The sequence below is a fragment of the Indicator indicator genome, chromosome 23, assembly GCF_027791375.1.
Source record: "Indicator indicator isolate 239-I01 chromosome 23, UM_Iind_1.1, whole genome shotgun sequence".
Lineage (NCBI taxonomy): Eukaryota > Metazoa > Chordata > Aves > Piciformes > Indicatoridae > Indicator > Indicator indicator.
The window spans coordinates 14,844,095-14,866,364 of record NC_072032.1 but is presented as its reverse complement, the minus strand read 5'-3'; the positions used below and the strand labels follow the sequence as shown (position 1 = coordinate 14,866,364).

The window sequence follows — 22,270 nt, the reverse complement described above, 5'->3', positions numbered from 1 at the left end:
TCCAACCCAGTGCATTCTGTGATTGTGTGATCTTTGGGAGAATGTGAAAAGGAAGAAATGCAAGAGGTACATTATGTATGTTAGGTGTTTAACTGAAGAGTAACTCATGGAAACCAATCTGGGACCTTCAGTTCTGGAAAGCATTAAGAGGAGAGTGAGTACCAGAAAGGTGATAGAGAACATTTATAATGGGCAAGCTGAAGTGGGAATGCACCATGTGAGGCCAAACAGCTGAACAGTACAGGTTTGTCACAAGGTCTCCAGCTTTGTTAAATGCCTTCCTCTAATTGGAAAGGTCAGGTGCTAAAAACACAGAGCCCAAAAACTAGAAGCTGCAACCGCACTATCTCCCACCCCCAGCAGCAGCGAGAGGAAGCCATAAACAACACAGCCTAATGAGGCAAACACCAACAATGCAGGAGCATAATTTACAGTGGTTAAAGAAGACACAATTAGGTGTAATGGGAAGAAAAGAAGCAAAAAGTAAATGTAAATTAAATATTGCACATTTTCCTAACAGCGAGGTCTATTAGGAAGCAGATTAATCTCCCATTACTTGAGTAATTCAAACCCAAATACAATACTTAAGATGCTACAGGGAATAAGCTTGTTCTGGAGAGATGGACTAGAAAATTTAAGATCATTTACATTTCCAATTTCTCAAGAGTTTATGATTCTACAGAAAAACATTAAAAATACAGTGATAAAATCCATAGAAGTTATAAGAAGTACCAAAAATAATAAAAAACATTTGTTAAAAACCATAATGGTCAATATCCTCTGCATCACTTTATACAGCTGCTGAAATAAAACAGTTCCCTTTCTTTTGCCTGCAGACTAAGGAGACAATTTGATTATCTCCAGTATTTACAACTTTGGGTTTTTTCCAGTATACATATGTGACTCAAGAGTTTAAAGCACAGTAATTCTTGGTTTCAACTTAACATTTATTAGAGGTTTCTAATTTCACAAATGTGCTGAGCAGCACATTTGCAAAATCACTGTCATTAAAAAAATATATAGCCACGCTTAGCTTAAATGTAAATACATCCTTAAAAACTAAATAATGCAAGTTGTTCTCTGGAAGTTGACTAACCTGGAAGACTCCACAAGCCAGCAATTTCCAAAGTCCTTAATTTCTTTTCTAGTTCTGCCACACGATTACCTAGAATTCTGGGGGAGAAAAAAACCAAACCAAAACAAAACACAAAACCAAAAGGGAGGGAGGAAGAGTCAGAGATGAGATTCCTTTTACACTGAGGTAAGCAAAGCCTACTTGCTTACATGACTACAGGTACACTTTTAACTTGTTACTTAACTAGTGCTAAAACCAAAGGTAAAAGCTATGCAGACAAAATACAGACAACTCAAAACAACACCCAGATTGATTTTAAAGCTCTAAGACAAAATTCTGAACTACTCCTTTGTTCACTGAGCTTTCTCTACCACAAAGATTGCCTAAAGTGGCAAGGAATATCTTTTCCACTACACCTTTTCTTTTAGTGCTGAATTCTATTTTTTGCTTTACTAGAAAACTTCAAGTTCTTTAGTGCCTTTATCACATCACTCTTGGTTTTCACTGCATGTCTTGGGTCATCTCTTCTTTTGTATCTGATTCCTATACAAGTACTATTTGCAGCTAGCTCTCCTGCAGGATTTAACTTTTAGTCTTAATTCTCTCCCCAGATCAAATGAGAGATTTCTATCTTGCAAAGAAAGCTTTCCCCCCCACAATGAATTTTTGAAAGCATTTCTCTCCCAGGCACAGCAAGTCTTCTAGAGTCAGAAGACTTTAAATAAATCCCAAACAAAACTCAATAGAGTGAGAAACCCAGACAAGGCAGCAGTTCTAAACATGATAGCAGAGATAATGGACAGCAAGTTTTACTCATCAAATTACAGCAACAGGATAAGTCAGTTAAATTTGAACTGAATTCTGAGAAGCAGCATATCACAGCTCAGCAAGGCAACACAATCTCCCCACGCTCACTGGAGCTCTGTAATACTGCACTGGGTGCTCTCCAGTGAGGGTTTTGTGCTGCAGACATTTGAGCACAATGGGAATGTCATTACTGACAAGATGGCAGAATCTGGGCAGGAAGTGAAGATAGCAAACCCAGCAGATATCAAAGGGGCTAGAAAAATTGATTAACAAGGACTAAGTATTTTCTAAATCTCTACTGTGAAGGCCTTGCTATGGCACAATAAAAGCCTGTAAGCATTTTAAAGATTACAAAAATATCAAGATGAGAGAAAGAATGTAAAAGAGAAAAAGAAAGCTTGCATTAAATATCAAAGAAAGCACTGAGAGGTACAGGGGTGTACATCAACTCAAAGGCAAACAGTCCACCACATTTATAAGCAAAAGATATACAGGAGCAGTTGTGTTTACTTCCCCATTGAAACTCAGTCATCAAACAGGTTACCAAGGTTAGATGGATCTATTACCATCTTCTCCAGTGACAATCAAAATTGTGCAAGCCCAGATTTTGCTTGTAGAATGCTTCAGTGATGCCCAGTGATGTGATGAGGGATAATGGACATAAACTCAATCACAGGAGATTCCATCTCAACATGAGAAAAAACTTTTTTAGTGTAAGGATGGTGGAGCACTGGAACAGGCTGTCCAGAGGAGTGGAGTCTCCTTCTCTCTCTAGAGATCTTCAAAACCCACCTGCATGTGTTCCTGTTTGATCTGCCCTAACTGGTCCTGCTTTGCAGGGGGACTGGACTCCATGACCTCTGCAGGTCCCTTCCAACCCCTACCATTCTCTGATTCTATGCTTCTATCTGGTATGAGAGACTCAGCCTTAATAATTTCATTTTCCTATCCCAGTGTATGGTGGCCCAACACCCAGCAACAGAGCTCTGCAGTACAGAGCAACAGGTGGAGAAAGGCACAGAACAACTTCAAAGATCTCCTCTGTACACAGACTGCCTGTTCCCATCTCCCTCTCTAAAGCCCCCCCAACAGTCAGCTGAAGGATGTGGAGTTTCCCTGGCTTCCTACAGAAGAAAAGCACCTTCATATAGGTATCATCACCCAAATGTCTGCCAGTAGGGTCAGTCATGGTCACATATCTAGTTCTCTACATGACATGCAAACGTGCTCAGTTTCAGGCTGACATGATCCTTCTTGGCATGTTCTTGGTTAGTTAGAAACATTGAAATGAGTGCAACACGTCCAAGCAGCAGAGCAACTTCTACACTCATCTGGCTTGGACAAGTGCTGGCAATTTCAGAAACAAACTGCACCAAAACAAAAAACTTCTCATAAACAGTTTATTGCTAGCAGAAAGACAAAAATATTTTAATCAGCTTGTTAGACAGGGTTAGGACTGTTTAGTCTTGCATTTATGTAACTACTTAATCTCACAACATATTACTTCATACAGAATTAATGTACAACTGCCTGTTCAAATTAAGCTAATGTCTTTGTGAGGAAAACCATAGGACATTACTTAAACTTAGCCATAGCAGCTAGAAATCACCTGGGGAGTTGTCTGTTTTCTTTGTATTCATCCCAAATAACTTAACTGAAAAAATCAAGGGTGGATTTTGCCTGCTTGTCCCTAGGCACATACTCCCACAGCTCCTTCTACCACAACACACATTTAGAAAAGTGGCAATAGAGTGTCTGTGCCAACAGCAAGTGGCAATGGGTGTTTTTAACGAGAGTATAACAGCAGAAAGTCAACTCAACAGCACAGCCAATTTCTAATCTATGGTAAAAACCCCACTGTCCTGTTATTGCTTCAGTGAATGAGAAAGCAAATCTACCCATTCTGCTATTGTAAACTTAGATAGCCCAGATCAGTCTGCAAGCAACAAAGAGGTTTTGACTTTAGAGTAGGAATTTGGAGGAAAAGAAGCTCGTGCTGTCTGAAAAGCCTCATTTAGTGGTAACAGAGTCACTAAGATTTCAATTGTCTGTCAGATATCATAAGCAAAACTTCTTCCCTGAAGCAACCACCCCACAATCTCATGTTCTTTACCCAATAGATCTCACTTTCTTCATAGGACAATCTCAAAGAACAACTGTGTCCTTCAAACACACTCTTTGCCCAGAGAAAGTTAGGCAACCAAGGCAGAGGGGTCAAGAAGACTTCTGCCTTCTGATTTATGTAAAACCTTTTGTCATTACAATTCCATGGTTATAGACAAGAGTATGGAAACTTGAACACCAGGTAACGATACAGGATGTATCCATGTCCCTGGAATAATAAAATCGTTGTCTGAATGTTTCCCTTCTGATGTTACTTTAGCAATAAGAAGGGAGTAAACAGGTGTTAGCCCTTCATTAGCACTGCTCAGTGCAGAAACTCCTCTTGCATGACATGACACACTTAACAGGCATGAATTGACTGAACTGCTATCAGTTAGATCTGGGCTACATTTTCACAGCTTTAGTCTCTCTTTAGCTGATTAGGCATTTGCTTTCTCAAGAGGGTTATGAGTGGCTATAAACTGCTTCTCCATTTCTATTGCCACACCACTAAGAATTATGCAATGGAGTCTGCCTAGAATCAGAGTTATCAATTTTCAAAATGAATCATCTATTCTAGTGCAATACAGCTAACTTCAGTACCACTCCTTCCTTTCAAGAAAGATGTCTGCCTCTTTCTGGCATGTGGTCCTGATGTGCTTTAGCGAAGCCTGAATAACCTCTGATTACCAGTGGTGACTCAGTGTTCAGAAAAAGAAAAAAAAAAGAAAAAAAAAACCACAACAAAAAAACCAAACCCACACTAAAAAACCTGAGCACAGAACCAAACAACACTTCTTACTTCTGATTTTCATACTGTATAAGGACAATAACACCAGAATGTCATACAATGTGTCAAAAATGATTATATTCTGCCATCACAGGAGCTGTGCGAGACACAAATTCTTCTTCTGATGAGCACAACAGCTAAGAGTAAACAAATTCTCCTTGAAAGTTTGGTTCAGATTTTTCTTGAGACATCATACAGTAGTAATCAAGCAGTGTTTATCTCCTACAACTTTTGGCAGAGTAACAACAGGAGCAACAGCTATCATTTGTATGACACACAGGCCACTAGCCTGTGACGAACGTTACACTGAGACTTTTAAGATCCTTTCCTATTTACTATTCCCACCAGTCTTCATTAGCAAATTTCCACGTTAGCAACCAATTATCTTCCAGTTTAAGGGTACCCTTGCCTCCCAGCAACTTCTCTCCAGCCCTCCAGATTAGATGTTACGAAGAAGTTCTTCCCCATGAGGGTGATGAGACACTGGCACAGGTTGCCCAGGAAGGTGGTAGAAGCCTCATCCCTGGAGGTTTTTAAGGCCAGGCTGGATGTGGCTGTGAGCAACCTGATCTAGTGTGAGGTGTCCCTGCCCATGGCAGGGAACTTGGAACTAGATGATCCTTGAGGTCCCTCCCAACCCTGACAATTCTGTGATTACCTGCTAGAAGTGCCCCTGGGTTATTATGGTTTGTCATAAATAAATTCTTACTGACCAGAGGCAGAGAGGTCTCTGTCAGCCCCAAACTTTACTTTGAACAAGTGATATTTCTCTAAACACATATAGGATTTTTAAAACTGAAGAACCCACCAGTTAACAATGACAATAACTCTCTGTGAAAATGGACCTCCCTTCCCATTTCCCTAAAATTCTTCCAAACCCATGACTTTTGCATAGCTTGTTAAGCTCTCTTTCACTCACGTCATGCTACCTACTTGTTGGTTTGCCTTTGGTGTTGTATGACCATGTTTTTTTCATGGATAGTTTCCAGCAATGCAGTGGCCAGTGATTTGAGATCTGAAATGGACTGTGGTGTGGCTGGTAGGCTACATCCATGATCCTCCGACAGCAATTCTTGGACTATGATGTTAAAAACAGAAATGAGTTTTGGCTTCTCTCACACGAAGATGTGACACAAACATTTGCTTAATAAAGAACTATTTTCTTTACTCAAATTAATATATGCTTTTTCCCCCTCAATTAACAAGCAGAAATACAATCTCTAGCTGGCATAAAGATGGTGGCATAGACAATTTAATTCTGCTTTTGGAAAATTATTTTTGTTCACAAGGAAACAAATTCATTCTTCTACTGTTTTGTTTTGTTTTAGATACAAATCTGCTATTTCTCTCCCACTTACATTAAAACATAAACCTACAAGGAGGCTTTTATATTACTTTTTGGAATTATTATATCTATCAGATTATTTAAGACTGATGTGAAAATAGAGCCACCCATGAATGTTTCCTCTGCAGCTTAAAGCCTGTACCTCTCAATTACATCAAGAGGTTTGTTAGTATCAGCTTCTGTAGCTCTGTGTAGCTGTTTCTGTATCTATATATATATAGAGAGAGAGCTATCTGTATGCAAGTACATGCAGAAGAGGACAGAGGAAAAGGCAAAAAACAGAAAAGTGAATTTCAAGTTACCATGACAAACATGAATCACCTTGTTTGTGTGTGTGAGCACACTAACACCAGAGTAGGGTGCCAGGTATATTCTCTGGCTCAAAGGATTTTCTCTCCCCCTTTCATTCTTTATCTTGATATTTTCTTTGAAGGAGGGGAAAGATTACTCCATTTTGCTACCCATGAAGAAACATGGAACAAAAGGATTTCTTACAAACACCCTGAATGTAAAAGCTTCCAAGAACAGCAACAGAAGACCTGATGTAGGGCCCCTCCTTTATCACCCAGTCTATTTTTCATTGAAATATGAATTGTGATTGCCATTGTTAGTAGAGAAAAGAGAAGAATAAAGAAGTGATTTGTCAGGGTCAAAGTTGCAGAGGGGTTTAGAGATTTAAAAAAAAAAATTTGATAAAACTGACAAGGTAGAGAATAAATAGCAAAAGAGTAACAAAAGGAGAAGCAGCACCCAAGAGGCAAATTTTACATCATCAAGTCAACTGCAAAAAGGACAAAAATTAGCATGTAATAATAAACAGGAAAGAGAAGAAAAGTTTTGATTTTGTTGGTGTGGAAAGGGTTACTGAAATTTAGCTGTAAGATGTAAGGGATTCAATGAGATATGCAACACCATGATGCATTTATGTAATACCTTGCTTTGCAGACAGGACTCCAGTCAGAGCACTGCTACTGGATCTACCATGACTCTTGGAATTTTTTCGTCTCTCTAGTGCATTCTAAGGAAACAATAAATATCTCATTTAGAAAAACAGCAGCCAACAAATCTTTTCAGTAAGAGTAAAGAATCTGGAACTTTGGATTTTGGTTACAGAACAACTCTACAGGGCCTGGAGCTTACCCCCTCAGTAGCCTTTGGGAGTGTGACTCTCCTGGAGCACTATTCTCCAGCCAAACAGTCTTTGCAATGTTACAAGGATTCATTGTCTCATTGCAGTCACTTCACTGTAGTCTTTTCCCACACTTTCCCCAATGCATTTTGAAGATTTGCCTGTTTATTAATAATCTGCTGAGTGCCAATGAAGATACTGCAGTGTCTGTGGATAGGCTTCAAAGGGGAAGCCCAAACTCCTCTATCAGTTTCTAGAAGCCCTTTGAGTATCAAACACAGATTTTCAGGGATTAGCAGCAGAATGATGCAGCTACAGAAATCCAGCTGTTCTAAAACAATACAGTTCTGTGAAACCCACCAGACCACCAAGATGCTCAGTTCTCACCAAAAAACTAACTCAGACTTTGAGAGACCCAAGTCGTAAGTGTGAACAGACACCAAAATGAACTTGGTATTTTGAGAAGCTTTGTTCATGCACAGAAAGCAGCTAGTGATGTGACTGCTTCATGGCGACCTAAATGGTTAAGAAGTCCTACTGACAGTCCTAATATAACATTTTTCATGCTGCAACAAGCAGCCCTCCCACAGCCCAAAAAAATCACTGGCAGAATTAAATAAGAGTGCTTAACTTCTGGGAAGAGCAACAATATTTTGCTCTCAGGATTCGTTCCTGAAGGTTTCATGCAAAACAGCATATATCTTAACCCAGAACAATGAAGACTTAGCAATCATTAAGACACACAAAGAAGTAGTGGGGCCATTAGAGAACAGGGAGCCCAGACCTGCTTGTGACAGCTGCACAGCAGCAGTCATTCAACACGCACTGCCTGACCTGCTACTTTTCACCCCCAGCAGGCTGGAAGGCTGCTCTCTTTCTCCAGCAGGAGGAGGGTTCTCCCACAGAACTTTAAAAAAGGTACTTAAATAATTTTTCAAAATACTCTTGATGAGTGTTACATCAGCTAAGAAGCCTACAGGGAAGACTGAGCACATAATATGTACACACACTAACGCTGCCAGAATGCTAATGGCCAATTTTGCTTTGAAAACACCGTTTTGTTCTTCACATGCATGTGAACATGAGAACTAACAATAACCTCCAAGCACAGTTTAGATGATATACTGAGAGGATCTTACCTTATATTTAGCAATATTAGACTTGAGAAGGTTGACTTCCTCTTGAAGTTGTTTTAATCTCTCTTGAAGATACCTGAAAAAGAAATGTAATCCTTTACTTCATGTTACCTTCAAGTACTGCCTCCAGTGCTCCTCTGTACTATTTGGCATGTCCTCCCTTTGAACTATAGAGAGCTCTTTCCCATCTGCAGTTCTGGGAGGGATAAAGTAACAAAATCTTACTACTCTTGACCCCATAAAACTTTAAGTAGGAAAACAAATTGCATCAGAAAAGGAGGCTGCCCTTCTGTTAGATTTGTCAAGCATGCTGCAGAACCATTTTATATAGGTCCTCAGGTTTTTGGGGAGGGAAGCTAAAAGGATGTATTTATGCCTAGAGGAAACAGTTAGGAAGCATTGGCTTGTGTCCTCTGTACTTGAAGGGCTGCAAGATGGACACACAAAGATTTGTATATATGTCAACACAAGACTCAGCTATGCAGAACTTCTGCATTGCAATATCCATCACTTACATGGCACTTCTCATTACAAAGCAATCACAAAGTAGAAAATTTAACAGTGTAGCTGAAAAATGGCATACAGTTAACTGAAATAGTACTGTTCTTCCTGATAGAGTTTATGCACTCAGACTAGATGGCTATTTCCACATTGGAAAACATCTTTTTCATGTATAAAGGGTTTATAAAATATCCTCTTTCATGTAGTGCAACTGCAGCTGTATTAGCATTTGTGACAATTTAACAATTTTAGAGAAAGAAATCATATTACTGTCAGGGGAGCAGGGGGCTTAAATTCACACAGAGCTCTGTAGGCCACACAAACCAGAAAAAAACCTGGAGGTGCTGGGAGAAGTAACGCCTTTGGAATCAGAGTTTCCTACCTGAAGAGTAAGTCTCTGCAAATGGAATGTGTCTTACAAGATCTGTTTCACTTTCAGGTAATTGTTGACATTAAGGGAGGTACCTGCTGTAGTTCTGTCAGTGACTCTCTGGTGTCCTTAGCAGAGAACATAAAACACATTCTTTTCCCAAGGAAGTGGAAAGAATATCTACATGGGTGATTTCACCAGCAGCTTTTGCTGGCCAATCATTTCATGTTGACAACCTCTCCCTGTAGTGAGAATTATGCCCAAAACTGTTAACTCAGGGTACTCAAAGTCCCTGTTTGCAGTCCAAGATTAGCCCAGCACAGCTCACTGTGACCTTCTGAAGACACCAGTTTTTAATATTTCTGCTTTTGGTAATGGGAATAAACAGGTCTGCACTTCTCTTCCTTTTTCTTGTTTATCTCTGTTTGGGAATATCACTGACATCTCTGTAGCCAAATAAAACACTGAGATTTCCTGCAGCCTAACTTTCTCAACAGTATCAGATTGTTAGCTAGAGTACAAACAAAAGAGAAAAAAAAGCACAAAAACCAAATTACCAAAATCTCTTCACTTTTATCCTTGGATATATTTTCTTTAAGGTTTTGGTGTAACTGACTCCCTGATGCTCCTGCTAAAGAAATACACTGCTTGTTGTAAGGAAAGGGTAGGGTCTGCAGTGCACTCACCTGTTCTCCATACACAGAGCATCTACGTCGATGATGCGGTTTTCATGCCCTCCTAAGACATGATTAAGTTCCTGGTTTAGTCTGTCAGACTTATCTTGGTAAAAGGACCGTTCCTCTTTCACATCCTGTAACTCATCCAGGGCAGCCTGAAGATCGTATCTCAGAGCTTCGATCTGAGAAGAAACCAGAGCTCTATGACTTATTTTAAACCAAAGATTACCTAGCACCCGAATGGAGAACTGCAACAAGCACTGCAGTCTGAACAGGATTGCCTCTGGACAGTCAAAAATCTTCCCCAAGTTCACAAACCCCACTACTTTTAGTCTATCATTTCATTAATTTGAAGTAACTTAACACTTACAGTTGTTTGACAAAATTTCTAGACAACTAAGGAAAAGAAACATTAACCCATACTATGATTCTGCTGCAAATATGCTACTATGGTTTTAGCACATAGTTCCTATGACTCCAGGAATTAACTACACTGAAAAAGAGTTTGTTGAATTTGGAGGATGAAGGAAAAGTCTGCAAGGGAGAATTTGTACTAATCAGGGGATTTTCAGCAATGAAGTTCCAAGGAATAGGAAGAAGGACTCAGTAAAGTACAGAATAAGCCAGCATAGAATTGACAGGGTGGCAGGGTGAGCTTTGCTATTACACAAAAATGTGATGGAGTCCAGTATGAAAGATACTCAAGGACAAAAAGCTTTAGATTTCCAAGAACAGGAAATGGAGAGAGTGGGAATAGTCTGCAATGAGTTGAGAACTCTCCCATGGCACCTCAGTAAACACTGACAAGGCAGGATGGACAGCAGAAGAGCATGTGGGAAAAGGCCAAGTGATGAAGAGAGAGAGCATGAGCTTGGGAACTGAGATAACAGAGAGAATCACACTGAGAAAGAACCAAGTGAAGTCAGCAGTCCTTCTGCAGTAGTACTGCACTTGACTGAAAACTGGAACCCGAGAAATAGGCACCTCCTCCTGGATCACAGAATGCCTCATTCAGGGTGAAAGCCGACATTGGTAGGAATGGGAGTGAGAACAACAGAGTACACAGACCCTCAAAATTGTCCAGAAAATTATGTACCAGTAATAGGGAAAGAGTCTGATAATTGGATGTTGTGTGGTACATGATAGTAACATAGACTGCAGGTAGAGAAAAGTGATCTGCAGCAATTTTTCAAAACCTTCACCACTGGCTGCAATGTTAACCAGCAGCCAGCCCTCCAAACTCAGCAGAAGCAGTCCTTGCTACTACAGCATGCCAGCATATGCCCACATGGTTCTTACCTGCTCTCGAGCCTGCTCCAGTTGTCGAACAAGGTCCTCCCGTTCATGTGCTGCAAAGTGTCGAGCTCCAACTTCATCATCTCCAAGCCTTTGCTTTGCTATTGTCATTCGAAGGAGCTGCAATTACAAACCCAGCTTTGGTGAGCAACAGTACACAAGCTGTAGCATCAGACTACATCTGCATTAGAAAGAGCAAAGCTGTCATAGATTTCATCTCTTTCAGGCCAAACAGCTGTATTATTTAAACCAGAGGGAATTTTCTCAGCTGAGGGCTCAGTCTTGTTCTCTGAAAAACTCCAGACAAAGCAGCAAGGGCAGCTGAATTAGACCCTGCAACAATAGTTATCAAACAGATGATGAAAGACCAGGTGAACACAGACAAGCAGTCTAAGTTTTTCCAGAAGCCACCACAGCTAATTCTGCTCAGAGTAAAATTAGAGAATTCTCAGAAAGACATTTTCATAGATAAATCTTAAAATTCTCTGCAGCAGACAACTCTTTCTAGTTAAGAATAAAAAGGCATGAAGTAGCTTGCCCAGCTTCACTTTACTGATACCACTTAGAATCCCATTGAATCAGTGCAGAATTTGCATTGACAGCTGCTACTACATTTGCTTGTGCATTTTTCACCACCTAATCACAAAATGTAACTCATGTTAAAACAAAGCAAAACAAAACAAAACAAAACCAAAAAAAAAAAAAAAACCAACACAAACCAACAACAACCAAAAAAAAAAAGGGACAACAAGACTTGGCCAAAATGCTCAAAGAGCAATTTGTGACTGGGAGCTTTGTGACTGCTGAAAACAGTTTGATTTGAATTAATAAACAGTTATATTCAATATCCAAACAAAGAGCAACTACCTTTCCAGAATCATGGAGTATCAAAAACACAGTCTCTGAAGGATTCAGCATTTACAGTTGTTTATACTGAGCACAACCAGGCAAAGGTGTTGTCTCCCCACGGCCTCATTTGTAGGAGCTCTGCAGAGACTAGAGCAACCCACCACGATAACCAGCCTGCCTTTCCCCATCTCTTTGCCTGCACCAAGGAATTAATGTACATCATTATATTACAGAGTTAGAAAAGAATCAATCTTCTGAAGTAGAAGACCGTACATTAAAACCTGTCTTTTGTATTTATGCGATGCCAGTCGCCATGGCTGCGATATGCCAATTAAAATCCTGCTGATGCAAGACATACCACCAAAATCATCCTCCCCACTTATTTCAGCTCCAGTTCAGTGCAAGTCACTGAAGCTCATACAACTTGTTCTGATAAGCAGTTCGCTTGTGCAGGGGAAGCTGTGCCCCCAAAAGGAACTTGTTTTGGCAAACTACATTTCCTTATCCCCACAGGGGAAGTACAAACCACTGCACACTTAGTAAGGCTGAAAGGATCCTAGGAGATGTAATTCCTATTATTTCTTTAGCAAAACAAGTAAAAACGGCAGCTAGCAAATCCTGGAATGGCTTCACAACTCTGGGACTGGGGTGTTAAATGCTAACAGGCTGATGAACAAAAGGTATGGTAATGTGATTTAATTCAGTTAGATTTATTTCATTTCTAGAACCGCTCACCAGTGAGAAAGGCAGTAAGAAAAATAACGTCATAACATTCTGAGGATCCAGTCTTGTTCAGAAAACCTGGAAATGGGAAAGGGAATCACACTTTACCAAAGCCTGCAGCAGAGCAAAACTGCGTTACGCTTGGCACCAGGCTGGGAACTGGATCAGAGCTGTGACTATGACCAACTCTCCTTCTGCCCAGGAGGGGGTGAGGCATAAGATGCAATTATAACTGCAAGCAATTATTACTTGCAAGGTCAAACACTCTGCCAACAAAAAAGAGAACACTTTATTTACTACTAATTTTGAGGAAAACCAAACAAAACGTATGAAGTCTTACAAAGAGAATGCTTCAGAAATCCAAATGCAGCCAGTAAAAGCAGCATTATAAAGATACAAAAATTAAAATAAAATACCAATCCATAAAATGACAGAGTGTTTCTTCCAGACAGTTGGCCAATCAGAGAACTGACAGGGCAGAACAGGCCAAGTCCTTTAATTCTGCAGTGCAAATGCCTCATGAGGCAGCACCACCTGCTGTAAAATTCTTCCCTCAAAATGCTGTGACCCAGAGAGACACTCAGTGTTATGCCAGAGGGTTAAGGGTTTATTTCACATATTAGTGTTTTGTTATAAACTTTATACACCTGCCCTCTGGCTGCTGTATTTTTATTTCTGTCATTCAGACACCACTGAGGAGAGCACCACTTAACTTCATTTTGCAGCTAGAGAAAGAGGTTAACACTACCCCTCTGGATTCTGTAAACAGCATCCACAGCAGAGTGGGTTTAAATTCATGGCACCTTACCAGAGCCTACAGATTGTTAACCAAACCAATCCAGTGCCACAAGCCACTGGTCTTTATTAGTTTAATAACAGATTTTTCTTACTCAGTGTCAGCTAAAATAATTCTTTATTAAGTAGCAGCTCCACAGCAGCCCCACAAGGCTCCAAACAGGCTTTGCTGTGATGGCTGCTGTGCAGGCCAGGATCACAAAGACAATGCCTGTGCCAGAGCTGGACATTCCTGAGTATCAGCAAACTATGCAGAAGGAAAAGGGAAACCAGTACAACTAAGACATTCTTCAGGGAAGGCAGAAACCATCATATTTAGCCACAGCCACTGACAGCAATTGCCTTCACCTTGCTGCCTAAATCTTAAAAAGTTGTCCAGAACTGTGCAAATTTAGTACCTTAAGCCCCAGTTCTGCCAAAGCAAATGCACCACATGTAACATTCTGCACTGTTGCTGCACGAACAATTGTCTGCCTTCCGATAATGAACTGTCAGTAATACCGCAGCCACTGTTTTCCCTGCACCTTCCTCTCGCTGTGCACTGCCCTCAACAGCTTAAAAACCATTTATTTGTGTGGGCAGCAATTCAAGTGAAGGCAACTGAGTCATCTAATCTTCCAGAAGCCTCCAGTTTTTCTTGTAGTTTCCATTTTCACCCTTTTACAAGAGATTTCCTAAGCAACCTCTTCTAAATTTCAGTAATTGTTCTCCCAGCACTGCTGCCAGAATGTTAGGAAGGAAAAAGATTTACAAATTACCATCATAGACACAGAATAGTTTTCATGTGTCAGAGCTGATAAAAGAGTGTGATCAATCATAAAAATAAATAGTCTTAGATATCTGTTGCTGGAACACTGCAGTCTAACTATTGCTGTATTTCTCAAACTGCAGCAACAAATCCTTGCAGAGACTGCTCAAAGAGGTTTTATGATTTGTGCCAACAGAATTCTAGCTGAGATTACAGGAAAAAAATTAGTCCAGTTAAACCAAATGCAAGTAATTTGTTATTGCCTAACTGATGACGTCCTTAATATGATTTCAACAAGTAAAATGTCACCAGTTTAAGGTCTTCTTGCTAATGCAAGTGGCTGAATCCTACCAGTAGCAAACATTAAAGCGGTGGAAAATAAGTCAAGCTATCAAAACAATTCTTTATCAATAGAGCTAATGTGTGATATTTAAAGAGTTGGTTTTTTTTTTCATTTTTCAGTCCTACAAAGCTCTTGCCACTCAGTGACAAAGCCTGCATGAGTCACCCCTGCTCAGACAGAGGCAGAATTGTTCATTCATAAGCAGCTTCACTTGCTGCAAAAGCAGCTGTTTGTTCATCTTTTGCCAGGAGTAAGGTTGACGTAGACCAGCTGGGCAAGATGCCCTCCCTCATTTTGGGAGAAGCAGAGAGAAGAATGCAGGGGAAAAATGTAAGAACAAGCAAATTATTATAGTTCTTTGTTTTTGTATATACCATGCATTATCTAGACTCCAGTGCCTGAAGTAACCCAGCTGCCAGTGCATGAGAACTGATGAGCAGAACAGAACAGCTTCAAGAGCAAGCCTAGAATTTTATCACCAAAGCTAGGAAGGAGTAAAATCTGACACAGGAGGAGAGTTGCTAAATCCATCAGAGAGATGGCAAAGCTTTTTTAGGCACTTCAAAAAACTGCAACCTGACTCTAAAATAAGATCTATTTCTCATTTACTAGGAAAGAATGTGTTCCAAAAGTGAAAATCCTAGTCTAAATTAATCCCTGTCTGATGCAGCTCTTTCCTCTCCCTCTTTATTTAGTAATGCACTATTTTGCACCTTTTGGAAAGGGGCACGGGGGCAGAATAAGTCTTTTGTGGTTTTCCTATTTGTTATGAGGACCATGAATTTCAATCTATGCTAAGAATACAGATGCCATAAAGATGACCAGCTAATATCGAGATAACCTGCAAAGTGAAACCTAAACAAAGCCAGTTAGATCACAAAGAAGTAGGCTCCGTTTTACCATGCTCATGTTGTTAGAATAGGTACCTAACCTTGATACTTAAATACATTATAGTTTTACTACTTTGGTGTTCTGTTTGTACTTACAAACACTGGGTTGGGAAAGTCTGCATGGTATAATAGTGGTACTGGAGAACTGCAAGGCCTTGTTTTCTACACTGTAACAGAGTTCAAATAATAACATGCAAATGAAAAGAAATGGGAAAGCTGATCTGTGAAGATCTGAGCAAGCTACACTCAGTGCTATGCTTACTACAAATTCAGGTCTTACTTGGCCCTCTCCCAGTTCCCTGCACTCCTTCAAGTAAATGCTTTATGACAAACGAGGAAACTACACTAGCACAATATGCTTATGTTTAAAATAAAATACATAAAATAAAATGAACTTCAATGGAAAGAAAAAAAAAACAACAAAAACATCTGAATTAATTAAAAGTTGCATAATTTTTATTCACATTTTTACATCCCAAAACTTTAATCCTGTAGTTGAGAGAGGGAAGTTATCATTATTTGTTTCATTTTTTACTTCGTTAACCACCGACTCTCCAATTCAACCTCTCACTAGTTTGATCCCTGAATGTACTTTTGCATACAGCTCCAGCTGTGAATGCTACACACATTTGGCTTGAGTTAAAATATTTCAATTAACAGAGACAACAGGAGTTTGATTAATACCAAATGGCAGATTTTGAGCAATGTTCCATATAACTTGCTAAATTTAGCAACAAAATAAATTGGTTATGTAAGGGTAATAGGATAGGGCTTAATGCAAAGCTCCCTATACATATTTGTGATCAACTGCTCCATATTTTTGAAGGAAAAAATTATGCCTCCCCTGCTGGTTTTATCATTTACTAAAATTTTTCATTTTCATGGAAAAAAAAAGTTTGAAAATTGTCACAATTAAGATGATACACTTATTCCTACTTATTTAAAATGAAAGAAACTAAAAAAGTCTGAGATCATTATGTAAGGCTAGGTACAAAATACATAGTTAAAGGCAACAGAACAAAGGCAGCATACAAAAATACAAAATAAGCTGCACTTACTGGTATCCTGCACAATCTTCTTTTGTTCTACTGTGTTGAGCATTTACTGTAATCAAAGTATTCCAGAATCTCTGTAATCTATTATTTGATTTCTTTTCCTAAGAAGTAAATGCAAAAATCCATCCTAGTTTACCCAGTTCATGTCACTTACTGATAAAAAGTTTGTAATACCTTATTGTCCCCTTGTACTTCCCCCAGTCTCTGTTGAAGCTCTCTGATCTCTTCTCCAAGTTGTTTGTTTCGATCTTGAGCCTCACTCAGTAGTTGAGCAAGATTTGCCTAGAAAAGGAGTATTAGAGAGAAGTTAGTGCCCATGGAGAGAAGTATAAGTGGGGATCGAAAAGAAATCCTAGGCTGACTCCTTATCTGCCAACAATCTAACTTTTATTGTTGTTGGTACCCAGATTTCATGCTTCATTAGACAGATAACAAAAAAAGTCACCAGGGTTCCTTTAACAGTAGGAAATAGATACAGCAGGTGTGCATACACACTCCCAGAACAGCACACAAACCCCAAACAGGACAAACTGAAAACATCCCTGCCAGTTCTGATAGCCTGGCTGGTGGGAAGAGAAAAACTCAAGAGTACTTTGACAATATTTATACAAAGTTGCTAAAATAACAGCTTTAAATTTGTATATAATTAGGCAAAAGGCATAGCTGAGAAATAATTATCATGTAATTACATTCCCTAATAGTGTTTAGAGCAGATTCTTAGCCAGTAAAGAGGATGCCAGGGACAGTCCCTGCTTGTATCCAGAGCTGTATCATGGGTATCTAATAGCACAACATTTCCCATGTGACCTGGCTTAGGCTGTTAGCTAGTGTGGAGACTTCTAGAAAAACAGAAGTGAATGCTACAGATTAAAACCAAACATGCCACCCAAAAGCTGTCATTCACAGGTCAAAAGTTATCATTCACATTAGTCTGCTAAATTAGCAGGGTGAGCAGTCTGGTCTCTAATTTTACAATTAAATTCCATCAGCTTCCTCATTAATTGAAAATTAATGCAATCTCCTCCTTTCCTGTCTATGACATCTGAAAATGAGCAGACACTACAGATTAGTATCTTTTTACCCTAAAAATATCACAGGATTACAGAAACACTGATGGAGCACAGGCAGAGCCTACCCATGACCTGTCTTCTAGGATTGCTACCAGCATTGTGGCTATGTGCAGCCTTTCGAGACACTGCCTATGGACAGCTGAGTCATCCACTGCCATAAATCTGAAGAGTATCAAAAGAAATGAAAAAAGAATTTTCATCTTCTAAGCATGACTTGGTAAAGCCCCATGAGTCAGTATTTCTAAGCTACCCTCACACATAATCCATGGGTTTGAGGCCAATGCATCAACTGATTCTTCCTAGTTCTTAGTGGTTTAAGTTTAGTTTTAGACTCCTCACTTGCTGTGCTTCTCTTTCAGCTCCCCCATTTCTCTATTCTGGTATTTCTCTTTCTTTTTCAGCCTTGCTCTTTTACCCAGTCATTCTCATAACCACTTGGCAGTCCCATAGGACGTTTTTCCAAGGTTTATCTTTAAAATTCATACACTATCAAACCAACAAGCTGTCTGACAGCCATTCCTGAAACCTTTCCCCTTGTTTATTAACACCTGCTATTTCCACAGGTCCTGTTTTATATTTAACAGAACTATGAATATATTAACATGAATATATGCATGCATCTAACCATTTGCAGGATTAGGCTATTAGACTATTAAACTATCAAACTCAAATCAGCTGGAAGTTTTGAATGCTACTATATGTAAAGAAGTCAGCTCCCAGCTCCAAGTGGTCTCAAATATCTTCAAACCTCTAAACAGGAAAATAACTCTAGACACTGATATATCCCACTTGATGAACAACAAGCCTAAGTCACTGCTGCAGCTTCTGTATTACTGGTGCTCTGAGATCAAAGGTTCAGAAGAAAGTAAGGTAAGTTTCCCACAGTTTTGAAAAGATGAGGGCATTTTTTAAACACAAAAACTGCAAATAAATAATTTGAAAAAAGAGTACATTAGCAAAACACATACAGAGCCAATTCCAGGCCAAAATTAAACTGCCTCTGAGCTCTCTTCCAACCCCTAATGTTCTGTGATTCTTTTCTGTGAAGGTGCCAAGCACTGGAGCAGGATGCCCAGAGAGGCTGTGGAGTCCCCTCTGGAGACTTTCAAAACCCACCTGGCCATGCTCCTGTGTGGTCTGCCCAAGGTGATCCTGCTCTGGCAGGGGGGTTGGACTCGATGCTGTCCAGAGGTCCCTTCCAACCCCTGCCATTCTATGATTCTATGATTTATTTTCAAGACAGCAACCATTCAAGCAATGCAAAAGGTTCCTCAAGGATACTTTGGTAGAACTTTTTTCTTTTTCTTCAAGTTAAGCAAATGTATAATAGTCATTCATATAGTGAATTAATCAAGGAGCTTCAGAATACACTCACTCAATGGTTTTGAGAGGCACTTCTTTAATGGCTGTTTAAAAGAAGAAAAGTAAGAACCTGTGTTTGCAGGAAATTGTGTTTAAACTGAACTATCTATGAGTACTGCTCATATGCACTTTTGTTTATTTGTTTGGGGTTTTTTTTTTGAAGAAAGCTGACTTCAATGAAGGCCATCCAGCCACCTGACTGAGTTAGTGGAACATGATTTGTACAAACCTTTTTGAAACACTTCTATTTATAAAGTCTCTTTTTATGATGGATTTTAACAACTCCTAATGCTGCAATAGCACATGTAATTTCAACACCTGGGAAGAACTCAATCTCACTAATCAGTGTTTACAGCCACAACACCAGGATTCTAGCAGGCTGTAGTCAAAACCCAGCTCCCAGTAACTGCAGGAAAGGCATTACCAAGCCTATATAAATCTTCGTGTTCAGGTTTATTTCTTTTAAAATCATTTCTCTGGGATTGCAGCTCTATGCTGAATTTTATTTGTCAGTCATATAAATGACTTAATGTGACAAAAAACCTTTATTCTTGAGACGGGGATTTTGGAAGAAACTTTAAACGAAGAATTTCAGACACTTAAAATAAACAGCCTTATTTAAGCAGGCTAAGAGTATTACCATGAGCTAAGTATAAACTTGCTTCTTAATGCAAAGCCTCTGTTGTATTTCTGTTCAACTAAAACAACCAAGCTATGTCACAGCAGTAGTCTCCAGCAATTATTCATTTCCCTGGCTCAGAGGTTCCATACAACATACAATTTAGATTGTCCGGAGTTTCAAAGGTTTTGGCAAGACCTCATTAAAGCACTCAGTTAAACATGGAGAGAAGAAGGATTTGATTTTCAAAAGTGGTCTGCTGGGCTTAAAGAGAGCCAGCCAAAAGGATACACTGCTCAACACCTGGCCTCGGTACCGTTTCTTTGGCATACATGAGCAAACATACCATATGGCTGAAAGATGATAAAACTAACAATGGAGAACTAGCTTCCTGAAGCTGGGAGCATGTATTTTTGGAGGAAAGGGAAGAAATCTATACAAGGGAAAGGCAATTCATTTTTCCACCTGGCAACCGCTTTTCAATATTCATAGAACAAACACAGAATTCACTTAGAAATCCAAGACAAGTTACTTCAGCAGACAATAAAGCTCGTATCGTTTACCTGTGCAACAGAGAACTCTCTGAAAATCAGCCAAATTCAGCTTCTCTAGACTCAAATTCTTCAACATTTGCTTCTGATGCTAAGTGAAGCCTTTAAAAGGCTCCTGTAACTGTCAGAGAGTTCTTTCACTCACGCTATTCAAAACTAACTCCAAAGTACTCAGGTGTTGTTAAAATTTGTAAGAACATTTTAGGGATAGAAGGTGGAAGAGAACCTTACTTTTAGCTGGAGATGAGCATCTGAAACTCTTGATAAGAATACCTATGAATATTTATCAACATAAGTAAGTGAATATTTGTCAGATAGCAACTGATCTTTGCTCACTACTGACCAACAACCTAAGTTTTGAGGTAACTCCAAACAGCCATCCCTGGCATTAAGCACCACACTTGAATTGGGCTCCTTTAACAATTTTGCAAATCTAGCCACACATACACACTGATATTTTTCTTCACACCACTTTAAAAATGATGGATAGTAACAGTCTTTAATATAGCTCTCGATTCTCTTGCACATAAATCTTATCCGACACTTGAAGAAAAAAAAAAAAAAAGAACTTTCTGCCTTTAGACCCTGCCTGAGAAACTAATTTGCCAAGGGGGAAGAGGGGGAAACTTCCAACATACCTTTACAGCTTCAAAATATTTTTAAATACAAGCAAGCTTTTCCTACTGCAGTTTACAATCTTTTATGTTTCTTTCAGCCACACCTTCAAACAAAGAACACTGAATTATAGGGCTGAGAGAAAACAAAGTTTGATGAAACATTAAGCACACTCGATGGGTGTGACTGATGGCAAATTTAATTGCAGTTTCTCCTCCAATGCATTCATATGACTGCAGTGGCTGAATTAATACAGAAAAGCCTGCTTTGCTTACCAGCTACCACTGTTAGTAGAAGAAGTGACAACCTCCCAAAGCACTACCTTCCTTATGACAAATACCAAAAATTACTGTATTTTTCTCTGTAAGTTGAAAGCCATGTGGAGAAAACTTTTTAAATATAGGTCCTGGGTACACAACAAAATACACTTAATATGTGTCATATTTCCCCATAGAAAAACAACAGGAAAAATCAAAGCCTTGCCAAGCAGTCACTTGACATAGAACAAGAGAAGTAGAAAATCCTCTCCCCCTCTGAGTATCTGCTGCTCTGAGAACTGGGCAGGAATCCCACCACAGAAGCATGCTAGTCAAAACTTGACAAGACTCTGCAAAACAAGAAAGACTAGCTCCTGCTCACACACCTTCAAGACACTCAGCAGCTGCAATTTTCACAGAGCTGATTAATAGAACCAAAAAGCCATTTAGCAGGTGGCCCTGCTTGAACTGGGGGATTGGACTAGCTGCTTTCCCATCTCGACCATTCTGTGATCTTGTGATGTTTACCTCCATTTAATTTGATTTTTTCATACATTTAAAATACAAATATAAGCCCTCAAGAGTGAACATATGCATTGCAGCTTTATTCTTAACACACAGCCCCACTGCAAACCCATTATCTCCAACTGAGTGGTCTCACTGAGATCAAATTAAGCAAAGCATATTTAGGACTGTGGCCCAGCACAGTCATTTTCCTAACCATGCATTTTACTTCACCTTTGTTTATTCAAAGGATCTCATCTGTATTAAAAGAACTTCCATTTCATATAGAAGGTCAAAGGATGCACTGATCTGTTATTTCAATGACAAAGCTTCTCCCAAACTAAAGTTTACTGAAAATTTAAGCAATGGAGACAAAAAACCAAACCAAACAACCAAACCAACACAAAAACAATCAGTATAAATCAAGCTGAAAAGCCCACCTATGTTTTTTTTCTTTAAGTTTCCCAGCATGACAACACTGTCCAACAGATACCCAGTACTTGTTTGCCAAAGTCATAAAAATGTTCTGTATCACAGCAAATGCACACAAATGTGTGCCACTGCAGAAAGACAGGATTTCTGTTTATACAGGATGGACAACAGAGGCTTTGTAGACAGAGCAACATTTTAACAGGGCTTTTAAAATGAAAAATGTCTATT

At 39.3% G+C, this 22,270-nt stretch overlaps 1 protein-coding gene across 1 annotated transcript in view; it reads right to left on the bottom strand.

Moving 5' to 3' along the window:
* CCDC149 (coiled-coil domain containing 149) overlaps nt 1-22,270 on the bottom strand; it is a 42,992-nt gene that overhangs the window by 8,502 nt on the left and 12,220 nt on the right. Inside the window, exons 4-10 of the mRNA XM_054391642.1 lie at nt 16,807-16,914; nt 11,233-11,349; nt 9,943-10,115; nt 8,389-8,461; nt 7,054-7,138; nt 5,709-5,853; nt 1,097-1,173 (exon numbers count right to left, since the gene is read on the bottom strand). Coding sequence (XP_054247617.1) covers nt 1,097-1,173; nt 5,709-5,853; nt 7,054-7,138; nt 8,389-8,461; nt 9,943-10,115; nt 11,233-11,349; nt 16,807-16,914 — 778 coding nt within the window. The remainder of the gene's footprint in view (nt 1-1,096; nt 1,174-5,708; nt 5,854-7,053; nt 7,139-8,388; nt 8,462-9,942; nt 10,116-11,232; nt 11,350-16,806; nt 16,915-22,270) is intronic.